At 38.9% G+C, this 21,225-nt stretch overlaps 1 protein-coding gene across 2 annotated transcripts in view; it reads right to left on the bottom strand.

Annotated features, from left to right (window-relative positions):
- Positions 1-534: 534 nt before the first annotated feature.
- ADK (adenosine kinase) overlaps positions 535-21,225 on the bottom strand; it is a 273,346-nt gene continuing 252,655 nt past the window's right edge. For both annotated transcript variants that reach the window (XM_066324073.1, XM_066324072.1), the window contains exons 10-11: positions 18,956-19,042; positions 535-1,711 (exon numbers count right to left, since the gene is read on the bottom strand). In XM_066324073.1, coding sequence (XP_066180170.1) covers positions 1,587-1,711; positions 18,956-19,042 — 212 coding nt within the window. In that variant the 3' untranslated portion in view covers positions 535-1,586. The remainder of the gene's footprint in view (positions 1,712-18,955; positions 19,043-21,225) is intronic.

Raw genomic sequence — 21,225 nt, 5'->3', positions numbered from 1 at the left:
GACTCACCGTGCAGTGCCCTGTGCTTGCGGCGCTGCAGTTCCATGGACCCAGGAGGATATGCAGAAGTTGCTGGTTGCTGCACTTGCAGGAATCCCACACCAGCTGATCTCCAAGATGACAGAGCCTGTTGTCCAATGAGTCAGACTGGACAGTGAACCAAACAAGGGAATTGGGATCTCAGCTTTGATTCCTCCCCATGCTCTTTCCAATAGACAAACTGCAATAACACCATCCAATCTCCGTGCATCCTTTGTTCCATCCCGGGCAGTAAAGTGTGAACCCTGCACTGGCTTAACATTCTTTGGTGAACCCTAGCCTTTAATTTTTCATATCTTCTGTGATACAAATACCAATTTGATGTTCCTTCTCTTCCTTACTGCTGAGATCACCCTTGAACACCCACCTGGACACTGAAAGTCATGTATAAAACATTGAGATTTAGCATGTACTGTGAGTTAAGCACCCATGTCTTGTTCCCATTTCAGTAGAATACACAGAAGAAATACAGATGTATACCAAAACAAAACCAGGAGTTACTGTATGACAATTTTTTATTTATCAGTATCAAATTACATAGCAAAGTAATGAATGCAGTGTCAGATCACCTTTTTGAATACTGTAAATACAAACAAAATCCACCATATTGCTTAATTATCTAAAGTAAATTAAAAGTTTAAAAATGTGCGTTTCAGAGATTCCATTTGGCATATCCTGTCAATATATCCTGCATAAATATTTCTGTACCTCATTTTCATTATGTGTACCTTAATGCAGCCTCTAGAAAGCACGCATGGAGGAGATAGGACCTATCTGTAGGTTTATTTTTATCACCAACTCATGCACCTGCCCTGAAATCACTGAAAGTACCTATCTGCTAACTCACCTGACAGATAAAAGTGACTGTACCTATAGACCTAGAGATGTACTGACAGATAAGAGTGGCCAGACCCAAAGCTACTGCCACCAGGGCAAGATGGCTGAGTACAAGATACCACAACTGTGGATCAGGTCTTTAAATTACTGACAAAACAGTGATGCACTTTGATGGAAGCTGGACTATCTGATGGCCAGATCTTGTACATTCCAATACGCATGGAAATTCCTGGGACATTTACACCACTCTTTACACAGGTCTGACTCTACTAGATAGATAGAACAACTCCCTGTTTATAAGGTTAAGTTGTGAATATAGTCAGGTCTGTTGATTTCATGTAAGTTGAATAAGATTTGGCCACAGCTGGATACAAACTAGATAATTCAACAGAAGTATTTTAATGGTGTTAATCAGCAGTGTCATTTAAACGGGACTTCCTTGGAAACGGTGTAAATAGAACACTTTTTCCTGATGGATGAGATAATAAGCTTCACTTAGCACTGTTCCCAAAAGTTAAGACTACTGAGACATGGTAGATGTATGAAATGGAAAACACTATAGAAATATATATTTTGTTTAGAATACAATGAACAGAAGTACAGAAGCGTTGATGCAGGTACTGGAAAGGTAAGGAAAGGGAAGGAGGAAAAATTTAGGCAGCAATCCCATGGCAAAACAGAAGTTACTCTTGATCCCTCCAATTCACCACTATCAGTGGAAGTCAGGCTTCTCTGGGAAGGTGCAACCTGAACGCTTGATAATTACGCTGGCTGCGTAGTGTCCAGCCCGGATGCACTCAGTCACCGGCCGGTCATAGACGAGCTGGGACAGAAAGCCTAGGGGACACAGTGGGAGAGAAAGAGAAGGAACAAAACGGTCAGATTAGTTTTTGGAGTGTATCAGTTTGCTACAGGCACTGAAATACTGGCCTGCCTGTATGTACCCCTGCAGCCTGGCCAGTTTAAATTGAGAATCGCATTGGAGCGACCTGCAGGGCTGAAGTGTGCTGCTGCTGTTTCTTTGTGAAGTCTCCATTTGGTAGCTTCCAATAAATTAAAGATTATCAAGACTGATCATTATGAGTGCTCTCAAAATGATTCTAACAGAATTCTGCTCTCTTCTTTATAGAGATAACCCCTGATTCTTCGAAGAACGTTTTAAAAACAAAGAAGCAGTTTTCCCTGCTGAAGAGAGTTCCTTCTGTTCTTACTGGCTACAGCTACAGCTCCAACACAACTGTGTGCAAGCTTTTATCCAAGAAAGAAAAAGGCGCATAACAGAGGAACATTATATTCAGAGTTACAAGTGCTCATACCGCAAAAAAAAAAGTGAAAATTTTTTACCTGATAAGGAAAGTTAGATGACATCAGTTGCATTTGAAAATGGAACATTTAACCTAAACTTCAGCAACAGTGGGTACCCCTGAACATGTGCAGACACCCCCCCAAACAGCAAACCGTGCAGAGAACCAGGTGCCTCTCAGAATCAGGGCACCCAGTTCATGGCTCCAGCTGCCACAGCCTGGCATGCACAGCCTGGAAAACCAGGAATCACCAGGAGCTGAGTGCTCTCAAAACACCTCCTGAATGAACCTGAGCACCTCCTGAATGAACAGAGGTAGGCAATCCTAAAAAAGTGTTTGGAAAAGTTTAGTGCAAGCGGCACCAGGAATGTTATGGATCTAGTCCCTCATTTCTGAAGCATTTTGTCTTGGCTGAAGCTATTGTGATCAAAAGCACGACAGAACTTATGGCAGAGGTGAAATATGTATTTTAAATTTGGAAGAGGTTTTTAAGATGTGAGAAGTGAACTTAGTATCTTATAATTTAAAACTCCACTCTGTCATTCTAGAGGAAATATTTTATTCACTTTTATCCTGTTTTTAATATGTTTCATATGTATCTCTCTTCCTCGTCCAATCACAGAAGGAAAGTGAGATTTGTCCAAGAAAATCAGAATTCTAGCAAGCTGAAAGATGTTCTTTTTAAAGGTTTCATCCACCATTTCAAGTTTCTGTCATGCTCAGTCTTTGGGCCCTGACAGTACAAATGTAGTCTCAAAACCATGTCTCTGCTAAGTGCTGTGTAAAACTCATAACTACCAACTTCTGACATATTACAAATTTTGATCCAAAGCTGATATGTTTTGCTAGCTTGCTTCCATATTCACTTTCTCTGTTCATCTGGGTTACTATTGGGAACTATGCACACTGTATTGTGATGCTGTAATTTAACCTGTGCTCTGTTTCTAAGTATTGCCTTTTGTGATACACTACAGCATAATTTCAGAAGATAATAAAAATATTTCACCCTATGCAATGATATCTGCTCTTTGGAGATTAAATATAATGTAAAATAAGAAAAATAAGGTTATATTAATGAAGGATAATACTGGTGAGCAAAAGACCCATTTTCTTGAATTACTAATATCTGTCTTGGCTTCTTGGTCATGACTGATAGTGAGAAGAAGCCTAATTGATATATAGTTTTCTCTAAACTGCACCAAATTGAAGAAGAGTCTGAAACTAGAAAATCTATAAATCAAATGCTTTTCTTTAGAATAGAGAGGCCATAGAGAGTAGGCAGATTAGTTAAAAAAGGAGAAAACTCATATATTTCTGACATCAATACTTTTCTAGAGAACTACATATTGGCTGGAATGTCACAGATATTGACTGACACTAGCTGGGAAAAAATGACTCCTTCACCACCAAAAGGTAAGTCCATAAGCGCAAGTCAAGAAGACAGGAGTTATCAGTATACAAAGATAAGAATCTGAAACAGGAAGAAATTGTACTGTGAGTGCTATCACTGATGGCAGTCAGGGATGACAGACAACACAGCTGTGGCAGGATGGTCCAGCTGCAATAGTTGGGTAACAGTTGAGAAATTCAAACAGCATGCCTGGCAGAAATCAGATCGTTTCTGAATAACGAGATGAAAATGGTCTGTTCTCCATTAAATTAACATGCATTCTTAGGAGAAACTTTCTTGGATATGTGGAGGGTGTCAATCATTAAATTTAAACTGCCTGGGAGGCAGGAGCTTGCCAGTGTGCTTCTGGGTGGTTAGAACTCGAGAGCAAGTTGTAACCATATGTAAAATGAGGCTGTTAAGACAGTCCATTTCTGACTCAGTAAGTATGAAGATGCACTGGGCAGGTCTCCAAAGGCAAACACGGGGCTAGGTTTTGTGCAGAGCATGAATTCAGAGAGAGGTTTATACAAGAATGAACAACTACCCTCTACATTTATGATCAAGGCATCAAACATACATGAAGATGAGAAAATCCACAGAGCAAAGGACCATAAAGCATGAACTACTTTTCAATACCAACTAGACCGACACTGTCATCACCTCCCAGGCTCATTGTAGTTTCAAGCTGGTATGAGCCTTTTGTCTTCAGTGAAGCTACTTCTTATTTATTCTGATCTAAGTGAAAGCAGAGACAGGTGAAAAAGCATCTTGTTCTAATTGGGGATAGAAATGAGAGATCTCTGTGATTTAAGAGTGTTGCAGAAATGACATTAAGTACAGCTGTCATATATGAGATATGTAGAAACTGCAGTGGGGAGTTTGCCCTCAAACCATTCTCTTGTCTGCTGAGTTTCTTTTAAAAGGTATGTGTTTCATAGATGAAATGGAAATAGCAGTATCTGACACAATATCACACCGAATGACAATACAAACACACATATCACAAACAGAACTACAACACAAAGTAAGGCTAGGCAGTTGGCAAAGCAGACCCCGAGGGAACACCAGAAAGCAGTGCTGTTTGAGCAGAGAAGCAAAGAGCTCGATCAGGTTGGCTGCCTTAGCTGCAGAACGTTCTTTTTAGTTAATGCAGTAAAAAGCAACATGGTCAGAATATAATTCAGAGTTTGCCTCCCCCAGTGTATAAGGCATGGTGATGCAAACCCCATGAGTCATACTCTCAAGGCATGGATTCAGATCTGAGTTCCAGCTGAAGAAGTTACTCCCCCATCTGTTTTTCACCGTGCTACTTTGCTGCTGCTATAACCTGATACCCTGTCAAAAGGAGCCAGATCAGTTTAAACAGTAGCTGTGGAGCAGGGGATTTTTGCTGATTGAGAATGAAGTGGGCTAGTGAGCACTCAAGCAGCCTGACCAGTGAGCAGGGCAGTGGAAGGAAGATGAGAAACAGTTGAAGGCTGCAATCTCTTAAGGTGCCATGATTGGAAATGCAAGAAGATAAGTGAACATGGCTTCAGACTCACTTCATACTCCTCCTACAACTTCAGAGACCAAAAGGGCAGGACTGAATTCTAATCCTGCATCACCGGCCTGGGATCACAGACCTAGATCATCCCAGCACATACTAAAGTAGCTCAGCATCTATTTCATTTCTGTGTGGTCTGAACTGGTCCTTGGCTCTCACTGGAATGGAGTGCAGAAAGCAGCAGTAAATTTTGGCTACACCAGACAGCTTCACTTTAAATATTTTACCAAAACAACTTCAGGAAATATTGTTTACCGTGTTCTAACTGCAGCTGTTCTGCAGTAGCACTTCTGCACTGCTGAAGCTGTGGATGGTGTTGCAAGCATTGTGCACCACTCTCATCACACTAGAACACAAAGGCAAGAGCCAAACTGGAGGCTTTCCTGTCTGCCTCCTGCCCTGTTATCCAACATGCTCACTGTTTATGGAGGAAGGGAAAAGGCAGTTGCAGGATGTCTAGCAAGCCACCTCGATGTAATGAGCCATCTTGGTAAGCTTTCAGAGTAGACTGGGATGCCTTTTGTCCTTCACAGGCATGGATAGCCAAGCAACCACCTTGCGCCTACTAATGGCGAGAACTTCTTTGGAACTGGGTCCAATTCATCCCACTTATCTTCCTAGAAGAAAGACAACTTTGCTTCAGAAGTTGCTTTAAACCTTGGAGTGGTACAAAATGTATTTGCATTCTCAGATGATAGAAGCGATTACAACACACCAATAGCTATTTTTGGATCTTAATTATTTCTTTTCTGCTCAGTAGAAAAAAAAAAAACGACTCTGGAATCACTTTGCTCTGAAAAGTGTGCCTGAAATAATTGAGAGCTAATCTTTATTATCTCCAGCTTCCTTACTACGTATTCTCAAAGACAACGTTAGTAATTGTCAGGTCTGCAAATAGAATGAGGGATGACAAAGTGAAGTTGCTTTGTTCCTTTTTGTGCTCCCCACCAAATGCAAAGTCCTGTAAGCCAAGTGCCACATACGGTGCTTGAGCCTCACAGCCAGACCCAAACCAAGGCTCTTACTGAGACCAGCTCAAATCTCTTTGGGGATGTCAGTATAAGTTTGAAAAGACACAGCAAGACAGACACTGACACACAGAAGGTGGTGTCTTCACTTTGTACTCCTTAGAGTTGAGTAGCACTTAAAAATCATTCAAGGAGAACCAAGTTGATTTTCCAGCAAAACAAATATTTCAGAGGCAATTTCACTGAAATCAGTGATTTCTTTGGAAGCTTCATTTCCAGATTATTAGTGGTAATTCTGAATGAGCACTTAGCGCTAGTGCAGTTGGGCAGGAATGTGGGAGTCCAATAGTAGAGATTTAAAACAGTTCTGGTCTGCTACAGCCATGGTTTAACAACACTTAAAAACAGCTCATATTGAAGCCAAATGTTTCATTTCAAATTGTACACTTGACAATTAATTTTAATGACTGTTAATTACTAATGCTGGCTGAAAATCCATTTATAGCCCCCAACACTCAGCTCCCCCACTACACGTCTTTCTGCAGTTTCTCTCACACTTTCAACCTTTATAAAATGCCCATGGCAAAATTAATAATTTTTTTAACGCAAGAGAGAAAAGCTGAAAAAATCCAATTATCAAATACATCAATTATAAACAACTACAAGCTGACCCTGAGTCAGAGCCCCTCAAAACCTTTTTGCTGTGTGATGTTCCTAGACAATTCTGCTTCCAGATGAACCCTGAAGCACATAACCTCTGTTAGCCGGGCCATTCACCATAACAGTTGTCCCAGCCAAAAAACAGATCGAGACCGGCTTAGCTGACTCCTCTTTTTTAAAGGAGGATTTAAAACTTCTACGTTTAAAAAAACTTCGCATTTAAAACTTCTACAGCCTAATAATTTGTGAACTGTACTTTTAAAAACGGTGTTATTCCGCCATGGGGACAGTTGCAAGCACCTTTTCACACTCTTGCTCATATACAGAATTTACCACAGTTGCTGGGATGCTCATCTATTTTTAGGTGATCCTGCTAAATTTCCAGGCCAGGAGTGTGGGAAGATGCAGTTTTCAAGAAACATTACCCAGCCAATGTAAAGCCTTGCAGCTGATATGACTGGGGCTTTTTTGAGGTCTTTTAGCAGTGTTGGAGCAGGGTGATGTTGTAGCACGAGGCTGGTCAGTAGTAATCAGGTGGCTGGCAGTGCTGCTGCCAAGAGCCAACCAGCCCCCCTAGATTTTGTAAAAGATGTTGGCATCAGTCGATTCTGCAATACAGTCACCGCACGACCGTACGTCAACATGCTGAGGTTTCTCCTTTTTTAATTTTGTGGCAGATGGTGGGTATTACAGCCAAGAACTGTGGTAAGCCAGAGGCCCTGCCCATTGCTATCAAACCAAATGTTGGCTATTCTAAATGGAAACGTTTTTGATTAAGGGTGGGATTTGGCTTCTGTTTTCATGTCTTTTGGCACTGTGGTCTGACACATCAGACTTACAGTATATAAGACAAATTAAATGTAAGCATCTTCAAACACTCTGTATTTCTTTCAACCTTCAAGCACTTTAGCACTTTCTCAAAATTTACTGTACAAATTATTCCATACATGCATATATATGCTATTAACTGCAAATGTATGTGCATAGAAACAGGTCTCTTTTTCTCTCCTTTAAAATGAAATGGCTCTGTGCTCGTACAGAACTCTAGTGCCAGGCTAATTACAGCTGAGAGAAAAAAGGTTACCAGCCCTTCCGTAAAAATGGTCATTTAAGATGTATATCTAACAAGTGGCAACCTTGAAATCTCTCACTGGAAAGAACATTAGAAAATCCTTCCTGACTATACCACTGGAGGAAAGTTTTAATAAAAACTAATTAAACTACAAAAATCTCAAGTGGTTAACTGATTTTAGGGGCTAAATTTCTGGCACTTCTAATTATCCTCTTGTGGCTTCACTTAGTGTTTCACAACCATGACAGATGACAATGAAAAACTGCAGTTAAATTCATCCTCTCTGACACCATGCTAAGCACTAGCTTCTCCCTCTCCAAGTAAAATCAATACCATGTTTGAGTAAACACGCTTACAGCTTTATTAGGATGTCTTGCTTGTTCTGTAACAGCGACCTGAAGCTGTGGTAGCAAATTGACTCAACTCAGTTAAACCTAGAGAGCTGAGTAAGAGGCTCATCGATAAGGTTGTTATATAAATAAACTGCAGGAGACCAGAAAGCTGGAACAAACAGCTTGGTAAATGTCAATATTTTTACTTCCAGAGAATGACAAAACCATGAGATCAGGACTAAAATGTTTCAGAAGTCTATATTTACTTTATTTATAAAACTGTCACGTGCTAAAAGCATTTCACTGCCTGTGTACAAGAAACTTCTTACTTTATAACCAGCAGCGTAAATACTAAACCAAGCATGTTTTAAGAAATGCAGTGATATTGGTATCACTGTGCCCTTCCCTCTTGTTTTCTTCTTATTTATGGATACATTTTCAGGGCATTGCATTTCTGTAAGGATCACCCAGATGGGTGTACATCTTCCTCAGTCTAAGGTTATACAGTCACTTATGGACACATGCAAATAATACAACTTTGCATTTACTAGACAACTCTGAATAAGTGAAAGGAGTGTTTTCAGTTTAGCAGCCTTTTCCTGGAATGGAGAGGAGGTGTTGAATACACAAAACAAAAAAAGAACGTAGTCTCTAAAGCTTTAAAGCATTACACGTGGAAAATGTTAATGAAAGGTTTCGGCAGAAATGTGAACACTAACAAAAAAAAAAAAAAAAAAGAGAAAGAAGACTTCATTACATCCCTGTTATTCCATTAGGAATCAGTTACTCGAGGCTGAATAATTTCATTGCATTGCACATGATTGCCACTCTTTGGCTCTACTGGGCCAGCCCACTGCAGCTCAGAGAACAAGGTGTCATCATAGTTCCCAGGGCCAGCAGAGACTCCCTCTAAGGAAAATCAGCAGTCTCTCGCTTCTTTGATGCTTTCATTCAGGTAGGAATGGTGTGTGCAGCTCTGTGGTGGTTTGCTCCTGAAGGCTGTGCCATGGATTGAGAAAACAGACCCTGAGATGAAGCCTACTTACATTGATGTGAGTTTTTCTATCACTGCCCTGTGCCTTGACTGCATACTGTCCACCTTCTGAGGGAATAGCCCAAAGCTGTGGCTTTGTTATATTTTGTTATAAATATAAGAAGTATTTTACACTCTGATATCCTTCCACATTATTCATCCTCAGTGGACTCTATCTATAACCTGTTGCATATCAAATTCCCTAGCGAATGTTACTGCCCAAAAAAAGACCCATTTCAGTCTATCATATGCTCCAAGAAAGATGTGATAGAGGAAAATGACAACAAAGTTGTAACTTTTCATGGCCTGGTCCTATTTTTCATTTTTAAGTTCACATGATGAGCTTTGGGAAATTTCCTTTAGGATCAGAATCTGGTTGCCTTAGGCTTGTCTCCAGCAGCCTCCAAGGGAAACATTTGCTTAAAAAAACCCCTTCCAAACTTACAAGGAGCATCCAAGGCACTCATGTGCCAAACCAGAAAGAGGCATTTTCATTGGAAGTATCTTGTCTATTTGAAAAAAATACTTCCCAGGCTGATATTTCTCTTTGGTTTTCCTAAAAGCATTTCCTAGAAGTGTTTGAAGTCCGAAATTTTTCTTGGTAATTTTTGAGACAGAAGAGTGAAATAAGCTTTCTTTCATTAGTGCCTGTGGAAAGTTTCTGAGCCTCAAACCAGATCTGTTGTATTGACACAAAATGGTGTCAATTACTGCACCTACTGCTTGGAACAAGAGGAAGAGAACTGCACTAATTTACTATAGATATAATGAAGTTCTAAGGATAATAAAATGGAATCATATGTCCTATCCTCTACTTAGTTTTTAACATATATTCAAGTGCAAAAAAGGTTGCATGAATGTAACTTCATAGCGAAGATTCATATGCACAAAAGTTAGGAGATTTGAAGTTGCATTTGCAGAACAACCATCTCTCAGGAGAGTTTTATTTGCAGGTGTGCTTGCACACAGCCAAGCCAGCAGTATGTAAAGAGAATCAAAAAGCAACACCCAGTGCAGTGGGAATACAGGAGCTAGGCAGCCTGTGAATTTCCTGACTTTTGTGGGCTGAAATAGCCTACCCTAGCATTATATTCATAATGCTCCTATTTTAATACAGCGACACTTAATATCTTTTGCCTCTTTAAATTTCTGTTACAGTTCTGGATCGACAGCAAAAATTTACTGATCACCAATAACAGTAACATCCCTTTCCACTGGGTCAGAGACCAGTGCCAAATCAACCTACAAGTACTGCAACTGCCACTGCTTTTAACTGGGACCACGTTTTTTCTTTTAATTCCTTTTTCTGCAATCTTGCCATCTTCCCACTTCAAGTATGAGCCCATTGCAGTGTGGGGGAAGTGAACAAAGTCTGTGAGACTTTACTGTGCTGTTATATAACAGAGGAGCTGTAAGTGAGAGAGGACCCAGCCTGAGAAGTGTCCTCATGGTCATTATGTCCATGTCCTTAGCACCCAACTGAGGCATGCTGGATGTCAAACAGACAATATATTTCAGTGTGTTTTTGTATTTCATTGTGTGCTGTTTTATCTCCCGCGAATATAGCATCAGCTTAATCTGACACATCATTTCTTAGGGGACTATATCCTGCCCTGATTCCCAGGGGAATGTTCTTGATGATCCAATCTGACGAGTGCCTCTGTCTCTACTCAGAATACATTAAAATAACACAAAAATATTGCCAACAGTCTGCAAGCAAGGTAATAGTAACTCATTAAAGTAATTTCTAACCTTCCACATGAACATTTTCTTTATCATTACATGATTTCCTAACACATGACACATTAACATAAAATGAAATGTTATGAGGGTAGGCATAGTAGGCATGACAAAGTATTTTAAACGGTGATGATTTGCTTTGAGGCGTTAAGTCAATTTGTAATTGTCCCATAGCTATTACAGCAAAAATTGGAACTTTGTAATTGGTTTTGAAAATCTATTTTTAACACAGTAGGTTTTTTTTTTTTTAGTGTACACAACCTATTTGACGTTTATTTTTCACAAAACCTGTCCAGAATGTCACTGAATTTATGGTGAGATAAATTAGGCCTTTTAAAAGCCAATTTTGCAAAATACTAATCCTCTTGCTGTGTACTGAGACTCCCTTAACACTGAGGGTGTCACTGACAGGAAGAAAGACACAGAGGCTAAAGGAATCAGGTCCTGCTTCAGTCTAATTAGAAACTTCTGAGGGTTTTTTAATTCCATACACTGATCCTTTTAAGTGGATCTTTCTCTTCTACATGTTATTTAAGAAATGACAGCAAGTATGTGTTTTGCCTTACTTTTATTCTACCATGTCTTTTTCTGGATTGCTTTTAAATGGAACAGGTGAAAATGTGAATGACTATATTTACATTACTGTATTATAAGAATACATATGTAATGAAATTAGGAGGAACAGTTGGAGACCAAGTGAAGGGTAGCAATTAAAACAACTAAAACAGTATAATCACAATTATACTTGGACAACACATTTAAACAGGTTTACATATAGTGTCAGCACAGAAGAGGGTATTCTTTCCAAAGAAATAATTTTGAATGGAAATTGGTAAACAAAGAAGTATGGAATTAAAAAGAAAACAGAAATATTCCATTTTTTTCCTGAGTGATATTTACTTTCATGGTTTTGTTTAAGTAGCTGCAATTCAAACTGCTGCAAATTTTGAAAATGAGCCAATACTAATGTTAAAATTACTCGCAACTGGCTACAGTATTGATCAGAAAAACGATGTGCCTCTAGCTGAGACTGAGAAAAAATCAACTAGGAACATATAATCTGGTCATTTTCTAGTTTGTAGAAGGTCAGGTACAGAGATAACGTGGTCGTCTAATAGCCTGGGTTTATGTGGGATGTTTATCTGACAGGGTTCCGAATGCCATCACAGCACAGGGGTGGTAAGTCATGGACACGTTGACAGGTTATCCCCTAGCAAGCAAAGATTGATGCCCTCTCTGCAGCTCAGCTATTATACTCCTGTATGCTGTTTATAAACCAGGCGTAGTAAAGACAGGCAAAATGGGCTGTCAGTCAAAGTGCTGATGACACAAAGTAAGTATTTTTTATTTCAAAGCTTCCTATCTCCTCCGCCATGATCTCAGTAAGAACAGGAATGCTCAGCGGCAATTAGCCACCAGTGTCACACAAATGAAAACAAAGGGAGTGCTGCTTTCTGTAACAACAGTTATCTGTACTTCAGAGAAAAGCCAGAACAATTTAAAGTAGTATCCCCTCTCTCTTTGCTGGTGAAGATAAATTTTGTAGCAAAAATCGGCCATTACAAGTTATGTGCACATACATATTTATTTGGTATCACCAAAAAAATATCCCTTGCTCTCAGCTGGCAAGTAGCTCTGTACCCCAGAGCTCTGGTGTTATCAGAAGGGAGTACTTCACAGCAGTGACATTTTATCCACTGTATTTCTCTCTATCAAATGTGATTAAAAAATGATGACAACTTCCCAAGGTATCTTAAACAAGTATAAAAACCTTATAAAAATTAAAGACCACTATAAGTGGATGAAGTTGCTTTTGATACCATACTCCTGCTGTTCAGTGAAGAACTGTTCCTAGCTCCTTGTACTCCTACCTCAACAAATCTAGAATATTCTATGGGCAGTGAATATTACAGGGAGAACAGTCCTTACAGCATAGGTTTATACAGAGAGGAAAATAAAAATTTGAGAGAAATATTCATTTTTAGTGTAAATAAATTCTTCTCCAGTCTTTAAGAGCCCTAGAAATCCATTAAGTAACTTTCTTTTTAATATAGTCACAAGCTTACTCATAATTTAGTGTTCTGAAAAATCATTCAGATCTGTCTCTGCTGAAGGCATTATCAGATCTTTTTGAATGTTTAGCACTCCTGGAATAGCCATATAGGAAATATTCATAAGAGCTTATTTCATTTCTCACATGTGCACATGCCTCAATCTCCACAATGCTTGCACAAGAAATACATAAGGGACTTATTAGGGCAGAGTCATAAGTAGAGACCCTCTTTGCCCTAGAACAGATTTATTGCAAGAAGATGGAATTCCCACTCTTTAAGCCTCATTTTTTAATTCGGTCAGCTCCTACTCTGGAGCCACCAACACTGCCCTCTGAAGATGTCTGAGTCTGGATTTCCAGAGGAGCAGGAACTGGCACCTGGGAACTTAATATCTATAGGATTAAAATTCATAGGACCATAACACAATTTAGGTGGGAAGGGACCTCATTAGGTCACTTGCTCAAGCCCCTGGCTTAAGGCAGGGTCAACTCAGATGATGTCAAATCCCATCAAGATGATTTTTTAATTTTAAAAATCACTGGATTCCTTCCATAAATGATGGATGCTACAGAACAACAGCATAAGAATTACTATACTGGTTTCAATTATGTTTCAATTTTTATCAATATTATACTTGTTGAAAATCGCCAGCTTCAGCCAAAGTATTCTAAAACTATCCTAGTGTGTTCAAAACACAGAACCAGACCTCTTTTCAAAGAGGTTTCTGAATCCAACACTTAATAGTAGAGGAATAATGCTGACCAATTATTTTGTGCCCTATGTATTCTTTGTAAAGATATATTTTCATTACTTGTACTGTGGTTTTATAGATACACACGTATACACGTGTATATGTACATGCATAACATAATCAAAGAATATTCCACATGAAAGATAGTATTTCAATATTTGAATAATGTAGAAGTATATCAAATATCACTTAGTTCTGAAATCAAAACTGAATGTCACTGTATTGAAAATCATTTGCATTTACCTCATGAGCAGAGGCTAAAATTTGAACAATGTGAGAACCTTTAGGCAAACTCCTACAAGTCCAAGGTCTTTATCTAATCTGCACAGACATTTAGATTAAGATGGAAAAATAGTGCTTGGAATTAACCTCTCCATTAAAGTGAGGAAATGGCGTTATTGAGACAGTTTGGCTCAAATAGAATCAGAAAGATTCTGAAGTATCTTCAGAATACGTACTGAAGTATCTTCAGTAAGCCTTGTGGTTCCTAAAGAGGAGATAAGGATGCCATGAGGCCCAACCACACAAGGACACATACAAGAGAGTGACTCCTCTTTCGCTGCTCTCCCTATCTCTATCAGAGTAGTTGTCTGATAGCTGAGACAGGAGTTGGCCATCTCATAAGGCTCATGCTGGAAAGAGAAAGAGAGAGAACTGCTTATTCTGTAAGAAGGTGCACCAAAAAACTCTAACTGTAGGTTTCAAACTCTAGCGAGCAGCTTTATGAGATTCCTCAGCACATGAAAGCTGCCAATGCCATTTTTAAATTGACAGGTGGTTTGAGCCATTGACCTCCCCTTTGATACTGACAGAGGTAAATTGCTCTCTGGCACCATGCAATGCTTAATGAAGAGCTCCTTCTGCCTTGGGATTTCTTTTCCTTGAGAATGGTATAACATCTTTATAGCATGGTGATAAGTAATACACACTGGCTGCGATCATTCTGTCACTGCCTTATCATGCTGCTTGAAAATGATTTGTGGTTCCATTTCATACTCTGGTACTTTTCATGTAGTATATGACTAAATCATAGCAGATTATTAAGTCAATATATTTATATTGATGGAACCTGAAGAAACATCGATTTTACACCTTCTCCTATTCATTTGTTATGAACTCTGTACTCAGTTCCAGTGACTAGACAGAGTCTAGGGGAGAGATTTTGCAGGGAACAATGGCAGCAACTATCAGAACAGATGTGTATTGTTTTCATTAGTTACGGTGGCAATGACAAAGGGGAGTTCAAACAGAAGGCAGGCCTATGCTGGCTAAAGAGAGCAGGATGGCATAAAGAAAAGCATACAATGGTAAAACCGTCCATATTTCAGTCTATTTATTGCCAATAAGTACGCTTTGATTATCATTACTGCAATGGTTCAAACTGGGGCTGACTAGTAATAAATAAATGTTAATTTAATGAGCAACAGAACGCTCCCCAAACCCTACAAACTAAGGCTGTAATTCCATTAAGAGGACTCTTGTGACATGTCAGCAAAGCTCAAGTGATTCGCCAGTGTCATAAGAATCTGGAGGCGGAATTGCAACTTCAATTTATGGGTATTTCAGGGATCTATAACCAAGTATCTGTGGTACTCCTGAAAACCACAAGAGGTGCTGAGATGCTACAAAGTAAACCATTATTGCTTAAACTTGTAAAAGGTAGCAGTGTTGCTGGTAAGCAATAAAAGCAGAACTGTGTTAGTGTTGTTTAGAGAAGTGTTTTTAGCATAAAGGTACCTGCAGCAATTTTAAAACCCAGTTTCTTATTCATGCACTGCACCAGCCTGAGTGGCAGATGACTTGATGCCTGCAGTAAGAAGCAAGAAATTCAGAGATACTCCTGGTGCCAACTTAATAAAACCACATTTCAACTGAAGAATGTGGTTTATTTCTTGCTGCTAGCTGTTGGGGTGAGCTAGTTCTCCTTGGAGGCTGGCAGCTTCATGTTCAGAAATGCTGAACTCATGAATCAATTCACAGAGTTACAAGCGCCCAGAAACTTCGTGCCTTTAAACTTTTTCTTGACTTTAAGGTCTCCAGAGCTTCAGTTGTTAAACTGGTTCCAGTAAAACACACGCTCACAGTTTCCTTTTTTTCAACTTTTACATGGAGAAACATATGAGGGGTGATTTGCCAAGTTGGCATAATTATTTAGAAGGAATTTCCCTACAATCTGTGAGTTATACCTCTGGAAGAGAGTGCCACTGTGAAAGACCTCTCAAAATATGACAGAGTCTAACAAACCTGACCTCCTAATGCAAAATAAATCTCGTTTGATGGGTTAGTTTTCATTATATCCCATGTTCCTCTCTTAGCCAAGACACCTGCTCCAGGAAAAAAAACACTGTTCAGTCATGTTAATATACTGGTTCCAGAGAAGTACAGGAAACTGCCATGGGAGTCTTGTTCTCTGCTGTTTGAATAAAAGAACTAGGTTTTCAGGACCTAACACTGAGTGAATTTTTCAGTTAAGGTATTAATTTTGAAGCATTTTACTACAAGGACACTGAAACCAAAACATTACCTGTTGCCTAGGTAGTAAGAACTGATAAAAACCTCAGTCAAAGAAAGAAACAGAAAGGCACTGAAGAGAACATAACTTTCCGGTTGTAAAAATTCTCTCAGGACAGTAAGACTGCAGCTGGCTCAGTGCTAGACCCAACGCATGAAGACATGTATGTTGTGCAGTATTACCTCCACTACTGCACAGGGCTCACTGCTAAGGACACATTCAAGAACTTTCCCTGTTCCAAATATACACTTTGAAAACACATGAAAAGTGTGACACAGATAAAATACAGACTTTCCCTCAAATGAAACACAGACCAAATCAAAGCCTATCCAGTCCAGTATCCTATTTCCTACATATGGGAAGGAAAATTAAATGACTCCTTGAAGAAGGAGACCACAGTACACAGTACACATAGAGTCAGATGTGTACCTAGACTGTTATGAGTCTCAATTCTCCCGTCTGGACTAAACTCAGGAAAATCTATTCTCTGAGGAAAATAAATGATCAATTTATTATTTATGGAGTGACAGAGGAGACCTGAGATATCCCAGAAGCCAGTGGAAGAACTATGGATATTCTACAGCTCATGTTGCTTTGAGTCACGGGAGAGAGAAGCATGGTGCAGCAAGAGGCTGAGCTCACACACTGATGCTCAGGTAAGTGACTGCAAGGACAGCCCAGACAGACCTGCCATGGCTGAGCTGACTTCCATTACAGAGGGAAAACCAGCCGTGGTCCTTTCCCTGATAGTGAGGGAGAACTGTACAATGCACTGCACTGCACTGCACTTGTGCTCCAGTTTAAAAGCATCTGATGCTTCAGTGCCATTTGTGTGGCAACTGAAGATAATATACATCCATAGGCAGTGATATAGGACTTCTGCTAAGATTATCCCAAATATACAGAAGCTTGCTGCATCTTAACACCTTTAACACTTAAAAGGATAAGGGAGAGTTAATCTTTTAGAATATGTCTGTTCATCACTCTCTTCCACAGATGAACATTTTACACATCATTTTCCCCCTTCGAGAAAGGAGTCTCACAAGTGATCCAAGACCAGCCTGACAGGATGTGCCCCAACTCCTTCCACTGCTGGTGCAAGGCAGTAGTTTGGAACAGAGACTGATCTGGTTTGTATCAGCCTTTCCATTCAGCATATTCTGATTAAAAATTTTAGCCCTCCTACGAAAAACTGGCAGCTGTGGCAGTACCAGAGAAAAAGATGTAACTTAAATAGGAAGGCTTTTGAGAGAACTATTTTTTTATTTGATCTATTATATTATAAAACAGTTCTTAAAGCCCTGACTATTTAGTTGCAATATCCTTCTTGCAGCTAACCTAAGAAAGAACAAAATTAGGATTATTAAAACAAAAGTCCTGATTTCAAGAGGTCTAAAACTGAAGAATGGAAAATAAATACAACCTGAGATAAACACGGCAGACACAGGAAAACAAAACAGGCAAGACCTATTCTCTCTATTTTTTCCCCCTCAGAAGAACAGCAGCTTCCTGGCACAGCTGATACACAGAGCAAATGTATACAAGGACAAGCACTTGAAGATGATCTTATTTATGTTATACTCACTGTTACCTACTGGTTCAAATTTAGTCTTGTTTGTGATTTAGGAACAATAGAGAGTGACAAGCATGCCCTAAAAGGTGTATGAATAATACAACCTGTGTTTCCCTCTATTTCTGTGCTTTTTGATTCATGAAAGCACTGAAAGTAACGAGTAAAAACATTCCTATTCTCAGACAGATTTAAGTATATACTGAACATTTATCTTTGGTTTAAATGCTGTATTAAGTAAGGACGGAATTACTCACATGCTTAAGATTAAGCTTATGTTAAATATTTTCTTGAAGTGGGACACAATTCTGAAGCTCTAATTTGGTAACACACTGCTTGTTATCCCCTTCACAGCTACAAGACTGAGCCCTGCAAGCCTATTTATAAAGTCTCTTTTGTATTTCCAGTAAATTAGTGACTAATGGAGCTCCTCAGAGCTACTACAGACTGGATATTAGAGCCTTCAGGATGCAATAGTGCATCACAGAACTACATGGATGAAGGTTACAATGAATGACAGAAATCTTGGATTAGATTGAGTTTTGGCTTATATTGAATAATTTTTTTAAGCAGGCATAGACATAACATCCTCTTTTTTCCTTAGAGCTTGCGCCAAAAAAAATAGTAAGTTTGCAAATGGATATTAAGCAATGCCAGATATTTTCAGGGTTTGTTTTAACAAATTAACCCTTTGCATTCTTTTCTGATGTCCAAATAATTGTATTGGAAGCAGATGTTCTACCAAAATTTACATGATCAGAGACATTATGCTCACTTATTAACATACTGTTTAATATTCACTACAACCTGTTTTAAAGAACAACAATGTGTTAACATTTAAGCCAGGAGGGATTTCTGTACACTATATAGTACTTGATGCAGCTTGTTTATGCAACAGTCTGACAGATACAATTAATCTCATGAAAACGACCAGAGTACAGCATAATGGCATATTATTTTTGAAGTAATAGAACACACTTTCCCTTTGGAAGTTAGAACTTAATTAAATCATATAACTTCAGGATGCAGAGAAAAGCTGTAAAAGAATGAAGCTCATTCTGAAGGACAGCTGAATGAAAAATAGTAGATTATATATGGGGAGAATAATAAGATAATCTCCAAACAACAGAAAGAAGTAAGAAATACCTCCAACAAATGCATCTCCAGCTCCATTGGTATCCACAATTTCACTCTGATCACTCACCAGCACAGGGAAAGTAGTCACTTCGTTTTCTGTAGAGAAAGGGAAGAATGAAATATGAGTTACTTGGGAATCTGACTTTGAAATACACAACAAACAGAGAAAATCAAAATAACTCAAAACGATGACCTTTAGCATGATAATTTGAGTAAAAAATAGATTGGGTTTATAATTCTGTCTGTATTTACTTCATAGGGATATAAGAACACATTCAAACCAACCATAAGTTGTGGGCATTTTCGTTATTTACTTCCAGCCTCATTTATTTTCTCTATCTCCTAATACTAAGGAAAAGTGTATAAGAAAAAAGGAAATAGAAGGAACAACATAAAACATCTGGGCATGTGGATAAGACTTAGAAAAATCCATCCTGCCAAAAAAAGTACTGTCTACTAGTTGCAGGAAGGTGAGATAGCCAGAATGGCCAGTACAAGCCTCCAAAAGATCATCAGAAACTGCTGCATTGTTAAAACCAAAATAGATGTGATTTAACTGAAATAAAGCTGTGAAATAGAAAGCAAAAACAAGTGTAAATGAAAATGCTTTCAAATCATACCTTTAAAAAAATCCATATATGTAAGAAGCCTTGCAACTTGCCATCTGACTAGATTTGGTTTCAAGATTTCAATGATTTCACTCTTTTCTTTAGTATTTATTTCAAAAACCCCAACTATTTCCTTCAGCTCCCTGCCCTCTACTGGCACTCATTAAATGTATTGCAATAGGTGGATACTCAGCATCTTCACCTCCATCTCACTGCCACACCACAGTTCAGCATAATTACACCACTTAGGTATGATAACTTTAGAGTTCCAGGGTTATAAATTTAATATATGCCACTAATTAATCAGCTATGGCTTTCCAGGTGGTAATGTCATAATGACGTGATAAAAATATAATTACCACCTTGTCACAATACCTTGTTAAAGTGTAAATTACCCCTGTAACAGAGCCAATGGAAGTTCTGCCTCTGGTAGTCAGTATGCATTAAACTGTCTCAGAGCAAACAGATTGTCCTTTGGCAGACAGCAGGAATTACAAAAAGGGGAGGGGGAAGAAAAGCCTGTCAACCAGTGAAAAGAAAAACCATCAGAGCTGTTTTCTTTTAATTTTTGGTAAAAATAGAAATAAAATGGAAAACAGAGCTTCCAGTAGCTGAAACCTGGAGATGAGTAGTTTCTTCACTGTCCAGCAACAGAGCAGATCATAAAAATCACTCCTACACTGACACACACAGTAGCAAACAAGGAAACCTAGTTTGGAAGGCATATAAAGAATTCACAGTCTCAAATCAGGCAAGTCTGTGTATGCTGCAGAGGTACCAGAAGGATCCTGGTTTCTGTGAAATGCAGTGTATCAGCTCTACTGCTCTTCACCATCTGCTACTAAGTGAACCAGGCAGATATAATGATGCTGCCTCCAGAGGGAACTGTTGGCTGGCCCACCAGGAGGGGAGGGGAGCATTAGCAACAACTATCCATGAGAGGCAAAGGAAAAAGGGTAATGAAAAACATAAGATGAATATTCCAATTAAAGAACAGGTTTCAGTCAGTTCTCAGTGCATCCTACTCTCTACCCTGTTAAGAAAGCTATTTAGAAATGTGCTTCAATGCTATGTTGTGCTCTTAAGATAAGTCTTCAAGAGCAATGTTTTTTAGTAATTTTAACAGGATTCATTTGAATTGGAAATCGTGAAAGAGAGGTCTTACATTAAACTCTGCCAGACAAGCAGAGTGTATTCATCCATTTCACAAGAAGGTATATTGATTTGCTCTAGATAATACTAAAACAATGCACAATGTGCTAAGTCTGTTGAAGATACATTGTAATAAACTAACCTGCTCCTTCCCAAGTGTGCATGGGCACACACAGATGTTCTCTGCTAAATGCACAGCAGACAATTGCATATGCATACAAATGTCTGTGCTTGGGCTCAGAGAGTGAATAATGTACATTGTACTTTGAAAGCTCTAATTGGGGTGTGGCATCAAATAAGATTCTGTTCAAGCAAACTAGCACAAATTAAAGTTATCATCATCTTTTTCCTTTCTTTTCCTCTGTCTTGACTCCCTCCCTCAGCTCCCTCTAGTATGTGCAGGTAAGCATTGCACTAGGAGCTCCTATTCTCTTCCTTCCGTAGCAGATATAATTGTAAGTAACTGAACTAGTCTAAAACCCCAAATACATTAGGAAAGTCTCCTGGTGTATAATTTAC

The sequence above is a fragment of the Sylvia atricapilla genome, chromosome 8, assembly GCF_009819655.1.
Source record: "Sylvia atricapilla isolate bSylAtr1 chromosome 8, bSylAtr1.pri, whole genome shotgun sequence".
In the NCBI taxonomy this organism is placed as follows: Eukaryota; Metazoa; Chordata; class Aves; order Passeriformes; family Sylviidae; genus Sylvia; species Sylvia atricapilla.
Note: the sequence above shows the minus strand (reverse complement) of the source record. Positions and strands in the feature narration are given on the sequence as shown.